We start from the raw sequence: 19530 nt of genomic DNA on the forward strand, positions 1-19530 counted from the left end.
TTGATATTACAAGGCTAAAAACTAACAGAAAAGCCTTTGGTTGATTCCAAATGCTTCTGTGAGAGCATATTTCTCTCATATTAGCTCTTATTAATTGATCCTTCAGCTTTCCAGCTTTTCTCTTCTGTGGAATGCTCTCTCTACTTTTAAGATTGGGTTTAAAACTTTCTTTTAAAGCATATAGTTAGGATGGGTTCAGGTGACCCCGAATCCTCCATTAGTTACACTGCTAATGACCTGGGCTTCTGGGGGCATCCCATGATGCTCTGAGTATTTGTTCTTCGCTCTGTGTGTTTAAGATAAGATAAGATAACTCTTTATTGTCATTGCACAGTCATACATAGTACAATAGTACAATGAAATTGGAAAACTGTCCTTTGTCGGCACTACATGTAACACAACACGACACGATACGACACATCACAACGCAACACAAACAACACAACACAGTATAATAACTTAGTAATAAAAAAGAAGAAGAAGTGTATGTGTATTGCACACTGTTATTATTGCACATTAATTATTATTGCACCTTGTTATAAATATAAATATTATTATTATTATTATTAACCCTAACCCCCCCCCCCAAAAAAAAAAGTCCAGGTATGTAGCCAGTCAGGTCAGCTATTTGCATTGATCAGAGCTATTGCCCTGTTCTAAAAGCTGTCCTTGAGTCTATTTGTTTGGGACCTCAGCAGCCTGAACCTCCTGCCAGACGGCAGCAGCTTAAACACCCCGTGTCCTGGGTGTGTACCGTCCCGTAGAATGCTGCGTGCCCTCTTGAGACAGCGAGTGCTGTACAGGTCCTTCAGGGAGGGAAGAGGATGTCCAATGATTTTTTTGGGCCATATTGATGACCCTCTGGAGTGCCTTTCTGTGTGCTGTGGTGCAGCTGGAGAACCACACACCGATGCAATATGTCAGTACACTTTCAATGGAGCAGTGGTAGAAGACGGTCAGCAGCTCCTTCTTCAGGTCCATTTTTCTGAGGATTCTCAGAAAGTGGAGACGCTGTTGGGCTTTCTTTAAAACCGCAGAGGTGTTAGAGCTCCATTGGAGGTCTGTGTCTATGTGCACACCCAGAAACTTGAAACTGGAGACCCTTTCCATGCACTCCCCGTTGATGCTGACAGGCTGCAGCTCAGACTTCCTCCTTCTGAAATCAACTACCAGTTCTTTTGTCTTGTTGGTATTGAGGTCTAGGTTGTTATCGACACACCAATCTGACAGCCTCTGAACTTCAGCTCTGTACGCCGTCTCATCTCCCCCTGAGATGAGCCCCACCACAGTGGTATCATCTGCAAACTTGATGACTGTGTTGTCTGGGTGGGAACTAACAGTAATGTGTGTACAGAGTGTACAGTAGGGGACTCAGTACACAGCCTTGTGGAGAGCCGGTGTTAAGGCTGAGGGCTGAGGAAAGATGATGCCCCACTCTAACTCTCTGTACACGGTCTGAGAGGAAGTCTCTGATCCAGCGGCAGGTGGTAGAAGGAAGTCCAATTTCCAGCAGTTTAACTATTAGTCTGTCCGAGAGTATTGTATTGAAAGCAGCGCTAAAGTCAACAAAGCGCAGCCTGGCGTAACGGCCCTGCACTTCCAGGTGAGAGATGGTGGTGTGGAGCGTTGTAGCAATGGCATCTTCAGTTGATGTGTTAGCTCTGTATGCGAACTGGAGCGGGTCGAGGTTGGGTGGCAAGCAGGACATGATGTGACGTCGGACCAGTTTCTCGAAGCACTTCATTATAACAGGTGTTAGAGCAACTGGTCGGTAGTTCAGGCTGCTAATGTTAGTACGTTTTGGCAGTGGGACAATTGTGGCTGACTTTAGGCACGGCGGGATGCAGGACTGGGACAGTGAAGTGTTGAAGATCTATACAACATCTATACGACACTTTGCATTTAATCATTAGTTATTAATCTCTGGCCCTCTTCCACAGTGCGTCTTTCATCCCGTCTCCCTCCCCTCTGACCCCCCTGGTAACGACAGATGGCTGCCACTCCCCTAAGGCTGGTTCTGCCAGGGGTTTCTTCCAGTTAAAAGGGGATTGTTTGACTGTTGGGTTTTCTCTGTATTGTTGTAGGTCTTTACCTTACAATATACAGCACCTTAAGGCTACTGTTGTGATTTGGCACTGTATCAATAACACTGAATTAACTCCAATCCTGTTGTTCCACCATTGAGAGCCTCCTGATAGCACAAGATCAGAAAGATGTGCAGAGGATGGCGAAAGTGGCCTCATTGGAACTACACTACTATGGAAAGATGCACTGGTCGACTGCTCAAGAAAGCAGAGTACTCCGTTTGATTTAATTAGCTTCATTTACCATTCAGGAGCTGCTGAATGTCATTTAAAAAAATAAATAAATTCCAGAGTATCTATTTATGAAGAAATATTTTGAAGTGGAAAAATGCACCCACCACACTACAGAAATCCTAGTTAATGCCTCTGAAAATATGTGTGGAAATTGTTCCTGTGGGCTGTAAAATGAGTCACTTTATACTGATGCATTTCGAAGACAACTACAAATATTTATTGGGCTTTCTAAAGTACAAAAGCAACTTTAAATTATTAAGATTCTAATCAGTCTTTTGGCTACTTTAGGCACCACGTTAGATCTTTCATTTGCATCCTCTGTCATACACTAACATTCTGGTCTTCCTCCTGCCTGACAGAGCAATTTGTCTCCAAGCTAAGCTGTCCTCCAATCATGTCTCGTCTGGCACCCCCCAATGAAAATATTGGCACCTTCATTTCTCCAGCTTTGACTGGAGTTTTCGTGAGTGCCACCATCTCAAAACCACACGTCTCTCCATATCATAAACCTTTCATTTGTCTTTTAAGACACATGGTCACTAGTATTCCTCTTGTGAATGCACACTCACCTCTGCAAGAGTCCTTAACCCAAAGAGGTACATTGAATTATGACTTCTCACATAATTTGATAGGTGAGGCAACACAACTGACTACATACTCAGAATTACAGGTGGAAAATCAAATTTCCACATGTAGCAAAGCATAGGAAAGAACAGACAATAAAGGTGAATTTAAAAAAAAAAAATCTTTATTGTATCAACTCATAATTACTGGTCCAAATGTCACAAATGATTTTGAACTTTGTTCCTCTGAGATATGTCTTTTACCTGTGGAGAGAAGAGAATGAGGAAAGTTAACAGTAACCAATTTCAGCAGGCTGAGAAGAAAATTAGTCTGAGACAGAAGTACTATGGCACACCATGTTTTCTTTTTCTGGGTCAAACCCTTGAAACAAAAGGTTCCATTATAAAAGACCTCATACTATACCTCTTCTGTACTCTGGGTCTGAACATTGCCCATTACAAATGCCACCTAATGGATTTCTGGTATCACAGATCACAACGTCACAGTGGACAAAGACCTAGAAGATGCAAGTGTTTTTATGAGTACAGATTTGCATGTGCAGTTTTCTGAACCATGGATTTTTTTATATATATATTTTTTTAACAGGCTGAGTTACCTGAGGACTTAGATCCTCTTCATTTTCAGTAAAGGCAAACATCTGGACCTCAAAGCGCTTTAAGTGAGAGGGATACTGAACCCTAGCATCAGTCCACACTGGATGGAAGACCACATGGTGTGGGTCTGTGTGTGGACAGCTGGACAATTTCAAAGATACATTAAAAAGTTAAATTTTGTCCCCCTACCCCATCCTTGCATCAGTATGAAGGAAGAGCTTATGCTAATACGCAAACACCAGCCTGAGCGTTACCCGTTTATGATCAGATCCCATCTGGGTTGGGACATCTTGTCCTCATCCAATGTCGCCCAGCAGTTCTCCAGCTCCAGTGATACTTGAGGATTTATTGCACTCATGAGCGCCACCTCAAAATACAGCGGCTGCTGGAGATGTTTCATGATGGGAGAGTCCTCGAGTCTGTAAAACTCTCTGAAGGAGTCGTCTAAGTGCAGAGAGACAGCATGAAATGACATAATGACAGGAGGCTTTGAACAATATAATCAGCTCAGGACATTGAGGTTTTTCCTCTCACAAATGCTGCATATACACCCGCCAATTATGGCCATGCACGGACCTACTTACTTGGGAGCTGCCAGCTCCCAGAACAAATTCCTGATTTGCTTCTTGCATAAAGCTCAATATCCAAATTTTCTGGGATGTTAGAATAAAAACTAAGATTAGTTAAGGCTTAGCTACTTTAATGAGAGCTGCGCCTAGGGATAAATTCAAAGTAGAATGACGAAAACTAATACCAACTCCTTACACGCAATAGACAAGGCATTTTAGATTATAGGAGCTCCTGGAGTAAAAACCATTGAAGCTGATTGTCAACATTAAGCAGGAAAAATTAGCCACATGCTGATGACAGCAACCTTTAAAGTCTGAACCATCTAGTTGCCAGAAATTTTAAAATGTTTTCAAAAACTATTAGATCTTCTAGAGATAAAGCAGTAAGGTTTAGTTAGTAAAGGCAGTTAAAGATTAATTTAAAATTGCTTAATGATTTGAGGATGACTTCCAGTTTAAGGGAGAAGAATCTTAAATCTCTCCAGTGCTGGAGTTGTATTTGTGTTGTGGAAAAATGAAATTATGCCAACTTCATACCCAAAGAAAGTCTCATTGCCACTTGCAGCTGGCCTTTTGCATTTTCAGCATATGGTTCACTCCTGCGAGGTCTGGTGTGGAAGGACACAGCGTGGGTTGTGTTGAGGTCGTAGTAACATGAAACCTTTAGCCTAGAAGACAAGCCATGAGATTTGAATGCAGTCAGAAGTGCAAAGACCAGAGAGAAAAATTCCTACAGACACTCATCTTTGTCTCAGGATCAAAGATTGAATAAGGGATAACGCAAAGCTGAAGGAGTCCATTTAATCCAGAGATTCAAGTTACTTTTAAAAACTTTAGTCTCCTAATTTTCCTAATAACGATCAGCCACTCACGCAAATTCTGCTTCCTCAGAGTCTGATGTACTTTTTGTTTTGAGGTCATGTGGCACAGAGATGTCATTTTCATAGAGCATCGCATTGGGCAAAAACTAAGGGAACAAAGTTAAAGACAATACATCAGATCAGCCTCACCATTAATAGTCTGTATTAGTCATGAAGTTGTGCAGTGACAGTACCTTTCTGGTAGTCCCACAGGAGTTAGCAGTGAAGACAAAGTAAGCGTAGCGGTCATCACTGTAGACTGGACCGCAGGTGGGGTCGAGCAGCGTGAGCTCACTGGGGTTCAGGCTGGGAACAGACTCCAGTTTCACAGCCAGAGTGGTTATGGTACCGTTAGGGAAACACTCTGAAAAGAAAAGTTTAAACACTCGACTTGAACTCTCCAATGAAATTTAAACAACAAGAAACCCAAACCAACCAGTAAGCGGTGAGAAGAAATTGCAAGCCATCGAGAAGTCACTGATGGGCACGTTAGATTCTGGATCCTTCAGGATCACGTCAATTCTGGTCCTAATGGAAGTTGGTGTAATAGCCTGAAACATTGTTCAAGTTAGAGCAAGCAGGACATTAAACAGAAGATTCTCATCTACAGCAAAGCACAAAATACCTCAAACTCAACATCAGGGGCTGCAAACGGCACAACAAGATTGAAGTGAGTTCCATTCGCCATGTAGCCATACTGCTGAGCCAAACCTGGTGTCAGCAGTCGCTTTCCCACCATGGTATGAAAGTTGAAGTCTGAGGTTCCATGTTCCACAAGGACATAAAAGTTCTGGTAATCACAGCTTCCAGAGACTGAAGGAGGAACTGCAGGTAGATTAAAAAAGGCATCAAGAACCCTGGCCTGCAGCTGGTGCAAGGTCATGACAAACATTTCAGGCTTGTGTGTTTACATTTGTATATAAACAGCCATACAGACCCTTTTCTTCCAGTGTGGCTTCCAGGTAAACCGTGTGAGAAAATGGAGCAAACTCATTCAGCACCAGCAAACCAAAGGTCAGGTGAAGAGAGTAGACTATAAATCCCATTCCTCTCTGTAGGGAAATGGAAAGATTAGCAGTCAAATTAAATATGCATTAATATTCTGCCCCCCAAGCTGAAATTACATCTTACCGATTGTAGCACGGCAGGGTCTGTGAAGGGCACTTCAAGTGTAAAGACTTTCAAGCTGCTGTTAGGGGACACATGCTCTCTGATGTTAAAGCCTCTGGCATGGCACTGTGCTATAGTCAAAACCTCAGAGGGGAAGGTGATGTTCATCAGCGCCACGTCAGGAGCAAAATGCCCAAGCACCAGCTTAAACACTTGCTGTTTCGGAACAGTCTCTGTAGGGACGAGAGAAGAGGAATTCAGTGAGCTTGCACTTTACACAAATCATAATATATGATAAGTGGAATGGAGAGACTCGCCGTCAAAAACTTGAAGATTCAGTGACAACAAAGGCGTCGTGATGGGAAACAAGACTTTGTATCTTGTGTCTTCTCCATCTTCAGTCCAGAGCAACTCCAGCATGGGTTCGATTGTATAGGAGAGGAGATACCGATTTCCCTGGATATGGCTCTGTTTATCATTTTAAAACCAAGAATTTGTCATTATAACTACTCCTAATGGAACATATTTAAAAGCAGAACAAAAGCTGTAATAATTCTTTATAAGATTCCTGCTTTAATGCTTGTAGAGCAACTCTTTTGGAGGCTCAGCTTTGGAAATGGGCCCTCATTTCACAGTGAGAAGTGGCTTTTACTACTTTGCCATCTTAAAAGGCCAAGGAAGCCATTTATCAGTATATACTTGATGCAAATCTTGATTTCTTATAAAAACAACTGCCTTTCACCTTAAAGTATCCACCGGCGGCCCCAACAGGAAGCTGAACAATGATGTACGAGTCGTCGATAGACAGCTTGGCCGGCATCTGAGTAGGATCAAGCGTCTGACCGTTGATTCCTAAGTACACCTCCAAGAGCTGAACCCGCCCAGAGGACATTAAGGGGTCAATGCGTTGGGGCAGGCGCCAAGTGATCATGGTGGGCGTGAAGGAAACACTATGACCTGCACATAAGGCATAATATGAGGCCAAAACAGACACTACTATAGAGGATTTAGAGGCTACAAGGTCTGCTGGCAGACAACTTTGCTAACAGCTTAGCATTTCTAAACCACACATGCATACAAGTCTTCATATTAAACCTGGGACAGACAGCAAGTTAATATTTCTAAACGTCCAAATGCATCACCACCCTAGGAATAATGAAGACTAGAAAAAACAAATTTGCAGATTTAACTGCTAAAGCCTTCAGGTTTTAAACACAAGATGACACAGGCTCCCTGCAGCTTTCACATGGTTAGAGTTTAATTACCGTCCAGCACTGGACAAGCAGCTACAGCATCAACTCGAGCAGTCAGCCACTGCTTCTCAAAGATAGTCGAGGTTTTGAACACCTTCATGGGCACCCCTGCTACCTGCAGGGTGAGATAACATTTAATACATTGAAGATAAAGCATGTGTGCAAAAGAGCAGTTCGTTAGAACATGGAAATGTAGGCTAATGGGCCATATGTACTTTATCTTGTCAAATGTCAGACCGTAACAAGTTTAAAAAGGTAGTCTGATCATATAATGAATCTAAATCCAATTGGTTACTGACTGCAAGTGTGAGCCATCTAATGGGCTACAAGTACTTTAACCAGAGTCTGTCTGTAGAACAAGATGCCAGGTCATGTCAGGCATGTGTGAAAAGCATGCGATCTGCAGTTTACTCACAGTCTGGGTGTACGTTGCCAGTGCAGACTTTGAACTCCGGAGAATCACCCTGGTGGGAGTGTTTCCTACCCCGTACCCCCTTTGGTGGGCCTCAGTCACCTTCATGATCCTCTCCTCAGGTGTGAAGAACACAACTGTTGTGATTATGTATCCTGCGTCTATGGGGCGTTTCTGTAAGGCAAACACCAAATCGTGACTTTACATGCAGAGATGGGGTCTGAGAATAGACTAGAGGCCAAACGAGCTCCTCCAACCTTTGCGGCTTGTCGAGTAGAAGCAAACTCTGGACTGCCCTGTTGCTCTGAATATGCAGGAAGGCCATAATCATCTGCAGCTGCCCTCTTCACGGACACCTAGAAACAAGACCCTTCGAGTCAATGATAAACCATCTCTCACCTCTCTAGGAACTGTTTTAGCCTTGATGCTCTTATGGGCTATAGCACCACTGTCATATAGATGGGAACATGACCACAGAAGGTTTTGCTGCAGTCACTTGCCTCCATATAGCTGTGGTCACAGACGATTTCCCTGAAGGCCCAGGGAGTGTAGCGGCAAGTTTTAACCACCTGGTACACCTCGTCTTCAAACAACTGGTTTCCATGCAGTCGAACATGCAAAGCAGTGGTGAATTCTTTATCGTCCTACAAAAAAATAAATATTTTTAAAAAAAAGAAAAAGTTAATACTAGAAGCATAGGACACATTGGGTGCTTTGAAAAAAAAGAAGAAAACAAAAAAAACCAAACAAACAACCTCTAATAATTCTGGCTTTTGTCTTTGTTACGTTACCACATTGTGAGCAAAACAGTTTTGAAGAGAGGCATAAATCAAGGCGTTTCCCAGCAGATCAATCTTCACACTGATGCCACACTGCGAGGCTAAACTTGGCGTAAGAGGAATTGCAGTGTTATCTGAGGAGAGGATAAGGAACACAAACAACAAAAAAAAAAAAAAAAAAGTGGGAAAAATTAAGCTTTAAGAGGCAAGAAGCCAAATTTTTTTTTTTTTTTTTTTTTTTTTTTTTTTTTAAGCTTACTCATGACGGCAGTAATTTTCATAAGATTTCCTCCAAGTGGACCAACATCCACACGCATCACATTCCCCAGACACTGAGCGGTGATATCTGGAAATAAACATTGACGTGAGTAAGTAGGCAGTAGTTTGATTAAGTGACATTTTTAGGAAAAATTAAAAATATAAATAAAACTTACTTAAAGGGGGCCTCTTTTGAGCCTGTGTGTTCATAACAACTACCAAAAGAATGAACCACCTGAAAAAAACTTAGTCAGTTAAAGACAAAAATCTGAAAGTTTGACTAAAAAGGTTCTTAGAAAAATAAAGCTACAAACCCCAATCCTAATGAGTGACCCATGGCACAAGAGGTGGGGAAGTGGTAATCTTAGCGTCTCTGTTTTTGCCGTTTTTAAAGAAGTTTGTAGGGGACCTAAAGGCACCTCTTTGGGTAAGATGAGGGAGGTTGCAGCCACACACAGGTGGATCTCGTTGGAGCCTGATGAGGTTGATTGGGTGGAAGTGAGTTTTAACCAGAGCTGCAAAAATGCTGACGGCACTTGTACTGGAATTAAATTCAAATATGCTTGTCCAACCAAATGAACTGTTGTAAAGTAAATAATTAATAAAATGAAGCATGTGTGTTTGTTTTGTTTTCTTATATACTGAGAATTCATCCAAACTCTGAACAGCATTTAAAAATTAAAAGTTATAGTACAAAACCAAAGCAGAAATGAATTTTAAAAAGGCAGCAGTGTTTTGTACTATTGCTAATAATTGCTGGTTTTACGTTCTTCAGTTGAGGGAGCAAGTCTATGTGAATAAAGTAAAATAAAAATGAAGGTGTGAGATTTTTCATACAATCTTCCAATAACCTGCCGAAGTTGAAATGAGTGGTGCAAATTCAAAAATGTCACAAATTCATTTTGACTTTTTCTAAAACCAATTAGAAAAAGTCTAAATGAAGTTGGGGTCTTGAGAGGTGCCACTGAGGTCAGAAGATTGTCCTTGTGCAGGTTGTGAGTTCATGATGGTTGCGCCACAGAAGAGCAGAATAACTATAAACTTCTGTAGCCCTGAACTGTTGTAAACAAATTTATTCAGAAAGCATGGATATTAAAATGGCAAATTGAGTTTTTAAGTCCTAAAGAGCAGGAAGCACTCAGGAAATCCCCTGTGCTTTTAGGAAGTGAAGAAATTGATTTTATGGTTATGATTTCACTGCTAAAAATCAAAAATTAAAACAAACAAAGATACTTCAGACAAATTATCATCAAATGCACCATAAAATATTATTATAGTTAATTTAGAAAGCATGAAGTAATTTCATATTTCTGTATTATTTAGGTTTTCATCAATCCCCCTATTTATTGTTTAGTTCATTTTATTATATTATTTATTTTCCTCCACTAAAACATTATTAATTAAATTTAAAAAAAATACCTTAAGTAAATACTTATACAATCCAGCAATAAAAGCAAACAAAATAAATTATATCAGTTTTTTTTAATGCCTGCATTAATTTATTTTAATTTTATTTTTTTATAGCATATGCATTTATTGTGTCAAATTTTTTGTGCTTCTTAACCTTGGCCGTTTTGGTCTTCCGTATCGCACACAGAAGTTGTGGGAGATGCTGAGGTTTCTTTCTTTGAGGGGATAAAAAACACGGAGTTTGGTAAGTTATAAAACCTGATTTATAAACGTTGAACAGCAGCTGTTTGATGAGTAGCGTTTTAGAGTCTGGTTTGGCAGTTCGCCTCCCGGCAGCGCTTTCTCAAAGTGGATTCAAATGTCATTTATTAGTTACTTCGCTCTCTGCAGCCAGTGCGCTGTCTCCGCGTTGGTTCAACTGCAGCTGTTTCACTCAAATACAGAACAAGTGGGGTTTGTAAGGGACATTGAGCACATCTGAAGTGACATTTAAAGAGTAAGTGATAGCCCAGGACAGAAACATAATAATTTTGGAGGCTCTTTTAAAATAAAGCGACTAGGTTACATACGTTATAAATTTCTCAAGAGGTGTTCCCAGTCTCTCGCTGCCCTCTCCTCTCCTCCCTCGCCCCTCCCTGTTCCCTAGAAAAGGGAACAAACTGCCTCCGTGCTTCTGTCCCGCCTCCAGCTCTTCTTGTCCCGTCCGGGGAGCTGCGGCGCCTCACTCCCTCGCTGACCTGCTCTGTGCGGCATTTCAGGAGAAGATGAAAAGCAAAACGGCAGGATAAAAGTTCTTTTTCATGGAAAGAAACGCTCCGAATACAGGTATGTTTTTCTACCTTTGCATTAAGACCCTATAATTAACAGACTTATCAGGTCCTTATTAACCAATTTAAAAAAACAAAAAACTTTAATTTGAAAAACTCAGCTTCGCTTAAGTGTCTAGAATTCAACTGTTTAAAAATATCTACACAAAAATGTAGACGAGGGCTGGAAATCAGTTTGTAAAATGATATTTTTCTAGTGGTAATCCTGTACATGTGACAGCACCTCATGCCTCTCTGCTCTCTCAGTATAAGCCATTTCCTGTGTGTGCTGTATTGATCCCCCTCCCTCCTTCCGAAGACTAATGTATTCTACAAACAGTGCAGTCAAATGTGTCTTGATAGAAACCATCCATTTAAACGTTACAGTTAGTCTTCACTGGGGAATCCTTGTGGGCATTTTAGTTGTCATAAAAAAAAGACACAAAAAGTCTGCTAGAATGAACTGACTTCACTGTAAATGTCTTTTCAGGATCATGGGGTATGGGCAAATCCTCCACCGGCGAGGGGATGAGGAGGACCAGGTCCACCTCAATGTGGGAGGGGTACGGCATGAACTGGATCCTGATATGGTGCTCCGCTTTCCTCACACGCGTTTGGCTCGTCTGCTGTGCTGCCAGAGCGAGGCGGCAATCCTGGAGCTGTGTGACGACTACAGCCCGGCTGAGAAGGAGTACTACTTTGACAGGAATCCTCGGGTTTTCCTGTGCGTGCTTAACTTTTACCACACGGGACAAATCCACATGATGGAGGAGTTGTGCGTTTTTTCTTTCTGTCAAGAGATTGAGTACTGGGGTATCAAGGAGCTCCACCTCAGCCCCTGCTGCAGCAACTGGTACCACGAGAGGAAGGAGTACATCGAGGACAGAGACTGGGACATCAGGAGCGAAGACCAGCAGGAGCCGAGCTTCGACTCCTCGTTTGAGGAGCTCTCTGCTCTCGATAAAGACCTCGCCAAGTTCAAAGGGGCCTGGTGTGCAGAAATTCGCAGCTACATGTGGCTCAGACTGGAGGATCCGGGTCACTCGAGAGCCTCGAAGATCATTGCTGTGGCTTCCCTCAGCGTGGTGTTGACCTCCATCGTTGCCATGTGTGTTCACAGCATGCCAGAGTTTCAGCGTGTGGATGACAGTGACAGGCCCATCGAGGACCCCGTGCTCACTAGACTGGAGGCGGTTTGCATCGTCTGCTTCTCCGCAGAGTTCATAATCAGGTTAATTGTCGCGCCCTCCCGACGGAAGTTTCTCGGAAACCCCTTGAACATAATCGACGCCGCTTCGATTTTGCCGTTTTATGCCACTTTAGCTCTGGAGACCGCCGACGAGGATAGCGCAGAGGAGAACGAGGACATAGAAAACGTGGGGAAAGTGGTGCAGGTTCTGCGCCTCATGCGGATTCTCAGAATCCTCAAACTGGCTCGCCACTCCATCGGACTGCGAGCGCTGGGGGCCACCGTCCGCCACAGCTACCAGGAGGTGGGCCTGCTCCTTCTCTTCCTCTCAGTGGGAATCTCCATCTTTTCTGCTCTCATCTACTTCGCAGAGAAGGAAGAGGACACCGATTTGGGGACAATACCTTCAGGTTGGTGGTGGGCCACAATCACCATGACCACAGTCGGCTACGGGGACACCTGCCCCGTGACGGTGGCGGGGAAGATTGTGGCCACCGTGTGTATCATCTGTGGCCTGCTAGTGGTGGCTCTTCCCATCACCATCATCTTTAACAAGTTTTCAAAGTACTATCAAAGAAACAAAGCCATGGAGGGACAGTGCATCACCAAGCCCGAAAGACAAGACCCAGAACTCCCTCATTACAACATCAGGGAACTGTTAACGGGAAGCGTGTACCCCTTTATAGGAAGCATCGCCTTTAGGAACAGTGGGAGCAGCGGAGGGGACGATACGGACGCCTCCAGTCTCCAGGACATCGAGGTGTACGATAATGACGCTTGTGAAAATGGAGCAGCCAAATGAGATTCCTGCCATTTCACCGAGCATCACTCCCTTTATGACTGCGAGTCAGTCTCTGCCTCTCGGGGCAGAGTGCTCCATCACTGACCCTGCCTTCCTGCACTGTCTTCCCCCTGCAATTTGACAGAGAAATATTGTGGCCATGAAGTTTTTTCCCTCCTCTATCTCTCTCTCTTTCTCTCTCTCTCCCGCTCTCTGTCTACAGGGGAATAGCTGTGGCTGAAATATACAGCGTCGCTAAAACCGGGAAATCTAAAGGGAATTATCTGAACCTTGCTCAGAGGTTTGAAAGCCCATTTTCTGCTTGAGAAAACTGCAATGATGCATGTAGGAGGCCATAATGTTAATGTTTTTCAAAGTAATGTCCTTTATTGATTTCCTGCTTGCTGAAAAGTTCAGACAGAGAGTTTTCCAAATGCAAAAGTCTAGGATGACAACAGCACAGTTTGATGTTTAAAAATGGCGTTATAGATCTCAACGTTGGCTGCATGACCAAAAATAAGTGCATTTTGAAAGAGAGTAATAAAAATAGTAGAATTAGGCACAAAAATTGATGAAGAGAGGTGTCACATTCCTCTCAGAGCACCGTGGAAGTCGCTGATGTGCCGGGTTTTTATTTCGTTTTTGTTCGTTTTGGACAGTTCTGGCATCTCGGTGAAAGGGGAACTCATGTGGACATGAAATAAAACTCACAAGACAGGTGCTGCTCATTTGTGCCTGTTCAGATAAGCTTAAGATTCAGGCGTTTGCATTTATTTCTTCTCGCGAGTTTAAACTCACATCAGGTAATCAATGTGTCGAATTTAATTTTTGAGGAGTGCAACACTTTGAAAATGCAAAGAAACCTTCTTTTTTGTGGTATTCTTCAGCCTTATCTCTCCCTGAATGTATTGATCTCCTGTCCCCTGTTATAATTTCTGCTTGGATGGACGCTGCCCTACCAAACTTTTCTCTGCAGGCGTCTAAAGGTGCTCATGCAGCTGAACGGAAACAATTCAAACATGAATTTGATGGCGGTTGAGGAAAAAACATTTAAAAGCACCTTAAAAGGCTGCACGAGAAGCCGGTTTCTGTTCAAACACACAGACTAACTGAGGCTTAACCTGAACAGATAAACGCCATTACCGTCTGATTATTCCTTAGAAGTAACAAATGAGTTTCGATCACTTGGTTTTGTGTATCAGGTGTGCTCAGTAACCAGATTAGCATATTGCTTATTCCACACTTTGGGTTTATTGCCTTTGTCAGTTGCATTTTATTGTAATGACAGAACTGGCGCAGACACCTACTGATTATCAATAAATTTACATGCACAAGTGAAGAGCACAGTTGATGGCATACAGTACGTGACAGTGATTTTGCAGGCATGCATGCAGTGTGCATCCTTCCATAGGCACGACTGTCCGTATTTGTCAGGATATCTTTCTAAAAAACAAACAAAAAAAACCATGTGAGGAGTCACCACATGAATAAAGGGAAATATTGGACGATTTCTGCTCTCCGTTCAATTCTTGTTTGAACTGCTCACACCTCATGCCCTTCACTGAGAGGTCACAGTTAAACATCATTCACGTTAAAGCCCCGAAGCATCCGCTGCAACAAAATGAAAGGAAGTAACGATCTCATACATTTGAGGCACTGTTAGAATAATGGTTACAATAAAATGGTAGTGCTGCTTTTCTGAAATGTAGATTGCTGTGAATATTGCGCAGTGATAATAATAAGGCACAACACCTCTCAACAGAGTAAAATACTAAAGTCGAGGTTCCGTTATTCGGCCACGATACAATTTCTTATGACTTCTTGATGCAGACAAAAATAAACATCAAAAGAACACTAAAAGTTTTTGTAAAAAAGACTTTTTATACGACTGAAAAACCTGTACACACTCATATATGTCTTTACACTTAGTCGGTGAGGACAATATTTAATTGAAAACCAAATCTGTAATCTTTATTCAATGTATGTGTGAGCATGTATATCTCTGTATGTGTTAAGAAATCTGCCCCAGGACATTCAGCTGACAATGCAACACAGTTGGCAACAGATAACTGCACAGATATCTGTTCCTCACCATTACTCACAGCCCTGTGGCTTCTTAGGCTTTGGTTTTGAAGAGGGAAGTGGATTTCAATATCTTGTATAGGCTTCCTATATAGCCCATTTCCCATAGCAGGTGGTGTCTCTTATCTATTTATTAAGTTTGCACTGTAGCATGACAACAGTTGCACCTAGGTTCAAATGTTTAGTTGATGTTGCTCTTAGGTTGCACATATTTCTGCAAGCATTTCCATTTCCAGTCCTCAAATAATTCAAATATTACAGTTTTTTATTTTAGTGTAAATGCCTGGATGCCAGAAAGTTTCACAAGAAAGAACCGGCTGCCAGAAGCCAAACAGTTTATTATTCAGCACCTGTCTCATAACTGTTTGCAGATGCTTCCATTTTTTTATGCAGACCTTTATACTTCTGTATTACTATTTGGACTCCTTCCCTCAAAGGTCAACACAGTAAAGATGAACAGTTATAGAGACAGAGTGCAGTGGAGTCATGGCTTCTACTGGAGGAGAAAATTGCATGTGCTGGTAAAAATGATGGATACCTCAAAATAGAGCTGGGCGATATATCGAGTTTTTAAAACATATCGATATATTTTTATACGAGATATAAGATGTGACAATATCCTTTATATCGATATAGTCTATGTTACGTTATAATTATAGTTGTGGAGCCGCAAGTTTGCCTCTCTTTCGTCCACTTTTGTCTCTACGCAACGTTACTCCGCCTCGCCTTCACTGAAGACAACTCCCCCTCCTACCCCATCGCTTCACGTGCAGGCAGCGACAAGACGGACACGGCAAATCTCCGTTAACGAGTTACTGCGCATCGCCCCATGCGTGGGGCTGGACGGCGTCAACGTGCTAACGAGCTAACCGCGCTAACGAGCTAACCGCGCTAACCCTAAAATCCTTTCATTCTCTCAAAAGTTGATATCGCGCCTTATGTATGAATTCTGGTTGTGCTTGGTGGCCGCGAACCGATTTTATGTGGTACACGGCGTTTAGCAATCTGTCAAAAATGTTTGAGTACGACTTTGGTAAGCTACGGAGCTGCACCGCTTGATAGATTGTCGGCGCATTACGGCTACCGAGGAGCTTCGCGGAGTGATACGTACTGTGCTTCAACGTAATATTACCGTATTGTGTGTGTATAAGGACCATAAATGGCACCTGTAAGAGACGTGGTTATGAAGCGGATTTCAAACTCCAGGCTGTCAGTCACGCAGTAAAACTTGGGAACAGAGCAGCTGTAAAATCTGTCTGTCTTTGTTATTACGCTCAGCGTCTTTTAGTTTACATTTTGACTGCACAATTGTGAGCTCTTTGTTTAGCACAAAAACAACCTTGTTTTCTTTTATTTATGGAGCATTATTATTTAATGAATGCTCATAATTTAATTTTGAGTAATTTTTCATGTACATCTGTGCTGTATGTTAATAAAAGTGCCTGTGTGACATCTGGGACACAGCTTTGACTAAGAACTCTCTTTTTGTTCTTACTTTATGGCTTAAAAAAAATATCGAGATATATATCTTATATCGCCATCCAGCTAAAAAATATCGAGATATGAATTTTGGGTCATATCGCCCAGCCCTACCTCAAAACTTCTGTGTGGTGAGATCAACTGGAATTAATTGTTTATAAGCTGAAAAATGAAGCCTTTCATGAGGTGACATCGGGTGATTTTCAGGTGGGATTCAGAGGGATTCTGATCTACTGGATTGCTACTGATTGTGTAGCAGAAAGCATTTTATCCTCAATAAGCCAAAAATGAAAATTTGTTAAAAGTGCCTTAGTTAACTACAGTAGTAATAATAGGTTTCATATATATAGTTGGATGTCAGCTAACTATATATGAAGGGTGTAAACAGAGTGGCAGCAATGTGGTGATGAGAAATTTCAATGAAATTCAGCAACTTATAGCAATGACAGACAAAACAACTGACCGACAGACTTAGTATAAGGTGGATATATCAGCCATCGGTTAGTGCAGACCTGTCATGAAGCCCTGACCTGAGTGCTTTAGATGTTTTGAAACCAAAGGATGGATTAATGAGCGCTAACCCTGGCTATTCCTCCTTTCTGACTCGTCATGATTTACAAAATGAACATCATGGTTTATTCAGTATGACCTGAAGGTAGCGACTGAGCCTGTAAAGTTATATCACAGAGCAAGAGAGCTGCAGACGTCTATACAAGTGGAAGTCTTTCTGCAATCAGAGCAGTTGAACTCTTCTGGCCATTGTTAGGTGGTTGCTCAGCAACGTGATGATAATACGTCGTGCATATTTCAAATTTTGTGGATATAAATTAGATGTTAGTGTTATGACTATAGTACATGCTTAGAAGCTACAAATGGGTCATTTTAGCCTGTTGGTTGGTGGTCGTTTATGCTGCCTATACTGTGAGGTGAGCTGGTGAAACTACTAGCACTGGGAGTAAGGAGAACCATTGATTGACATATGATGGCGTGCTGAACATTAGAGTTGAAGTTGATGTTCATTAGTGGCTTTATGATATATGATGATGAGCACTTTAAAAATGGACAGAGCTATAGGCTGACAACGCAAAACATATTTTTTAGCCTGTTAAAAGGTTTGTTTGGGGGGGGGTTTGGTTAGAATATGAGCCCTCATTTCTGAAACTTGCGGCTCTCACTCTGTCTGTTTTGTTAGTTAATCTTCGGCTGTGATTCGATCCCTGCGTGCTCTAGTCGGTGTGCCAAAGTATTCTTGGGCAAGATACTGAACCCAATGCTTTCATTACATTGCGTGAATGCGTGTGAATGTTAGATAGAAAGCACTTAGGCATAGGGGGAAAGTGCTTGTATGAATATGTGTGTGTAAGTGGGTGAATAAGACATGTTGCATAGAGTCCTTTAAGTGATCAAGCAGGGTACAAAAAACTACAGAAGAAGCAGTCCATTTACCATTTACAGGAACAATCTATGGTGATCTGTTTTTCTCATGGAATCAAATAAATCAATACAACTTTATTTTGGTATTTAAATATGCCTACAGCTCATTTATTTTAAACCGCCTCGGCAGTTTTTTTTTATAACTGGCACTGCATCCAGCCATTAAGTAAACCTTGAATAGATGTAACTGTGTTACTTTCACTCCAGCAGAACTCTCTAACAGGTACTGAAATTCTCCACTGCATGTAAATGCATTTACTACAGGAACATGTCATTTTGCAGGACAGGGTGACGTTGGGCAGGGTGTTGCTGGTGTAAATAATAAATGCACTTACCTGTTAAGGTCACATCGAATGTGTCAGCAGAAATGTCACAGTGAGTTTCAGGGAGTTCCAGACTTTCCCGTTAGGCTTTTCTTTTTTTAATTTTAAATGAAACAACCACCTTCATTACATTAAGGCTGAAGTGAAACTGCTTACTACAATACTTCTGTTGGGCCAAAGAAAATCTTAATCCGAGTTAATGTAGAGTATTAAAGTACTGGGATAAAAGGTGTCACTGGACAATTGAACTCCTGTCAGAAACTCTGTGACTACTTTCATTAGCTGAAAAATAAAAGCAAATCAATAAAATGTATTTAAGGAGCTTCCCCCCCTCCTCTGGATTTATGTCCATAATCGCCAGTCAGCACTTTGATGTTAATTTGAAGTGAGTTGTTTGTGCGCAGTAGAGACAGTGATGTCTTTCAGCTGGCAGTGCTGTCAGGAGGGGATACTTCAGCAGCGTCTGGTGGACATTAATGTTAAACAAAAGTCACCGAAAAGAATGATGGAGGGCGGAAAGAAGCATTGCAGGCTTTCACACTTATCCATCTGTGTGGCTTCAGTGTGTTTTGATATTTCAAAGAGAAAAACAGAAATCTACACTTGAAATATCTGACATTTGTTTTTAGGTATGAGTTTAAATCTGTATATTTAAAAACCCTCTGGGTCTATAACAGCATCTGTCAGTGAACCTCTCACATGAGGAAAAGGTCACTGCATGCAGTGATGAATGTGCAAGAGGCAAAGGGGACTTTTTATGTGGTGTGAAATTCTGCTGAGGCATGCTGCACCAGCCCACCATGCATTAAAGTTAGCCTAGTATAGAAGTGTTATAATATATATAACAGTGTTATAATATAAATAACAGTGAGTTAAGACTTAATGAAAGATGGTAGACGTGCATGTGGGCTCCAAATGAAAAAGAAAGTCCAGATTTGTAGATCCTAACATGTTCACAGGTGATGTCCTTAAAAAATTAAGTACATCCTGTAATTCAGTAGTTCATAGAACCACCTTTAACAGGAATAACTTTAAGTAATCATTTTCTGTATGATAATAACAAAACACGAGCTGCTTATTTGGCTGATATAAGTCCCAAAATACAAATACAAAACAGAGACAAAGAGATCCCCGAAATACAGAGTAACAAAATCCAGGTGGCTCATGAAACACACGAGGAAACAGTACAATGCAATAAAGAAAACAAATAAAAACTGAAGTTTTAAATACACATAGAAACACAGAGGGCAATCAGAGAGGAGTGGAAACACCTAGATAACAGAAAACAG

General features: G+C 41.7%; 2 protein-coding genes across 2 annotated transcripts; one reads left to right on the forward strand and one right to left on the reverse strand.

Annotated features, from left to right (window-relative positions):
* Positions 1-3074: 3074 nt before the first annotated feature.
* Positions 3075-9174, reverse strand: LOC308397083 (uncharacterized protein; the record flags this gene model as incomplete). Its single annotated transcript, XM_080882799.1, has 21 exons — positions 9052-9174; positions 8914-8972; positions 8739-8825; positions 8492-8613; positions 8201-8344; positions 7958-8056; positions 7704-7874; positions 7301-7403; positions 6778-6992; positions 6353-6503; positions 6057-6268; positions 5863-5977; positions 5551-5750; positions 5362-5476; positions 5120-5289; positions 4938-5032; positions 4603-4733; positions 3751-3940; positions 3499-3637; positions 3306-3399; positions 3075-3145 (listed from the first exon to the last, which is right to left on the reverse strand). The coding sequence occupies exons 1-21, from the start codon at positions 9072-9074 to the stop codon at positions 3075-3077; spliced, it is 2706 nt and encodes a 901-aa protein (XP_080738925.1). The 5' UTR covers positions 9075-9174.
* Positions 9175-10843: 1669 nt separating this feature from the next.
* Positions 10844-14980, forward strand: LOC308396931 (delayed-rectifier potassium channel regulatory subunit KCNS3-like). The gene is made up of 2 exons (XM_080882573.1): positions 10844-10972; positions 11444-14980. The coding sequence occupies exon 2, from the start codon at positions 11448-11450 to the stop codon at positions 12942-12944; it is 1497 nt and encodes a 498-aa protein (XP_080738699.1). The 5' UTR covers positions 10844-10972; positions 11444-11447; the 3' UTR covers positions 12945-14980.
* The last annotated feature ends 4550 nt before the right edge of the window (positions 14981-19530 follow it).

The sequence above is a fragment of the Rhamphochromis sp. 'chilingali' genome, assembly GCF_963969265.1.
Source record: "Rhamphochromis sp. 'chilingali' genome assembly, chromosome: 5".
Classification (NCBI taxonomy): Eukaryota; Metazoa; Chordata; class Actinopteri; order Cichliformes; family Cichlidae; genus Rhamphochromis; species Rhamphochromis sp. 'chilingali'.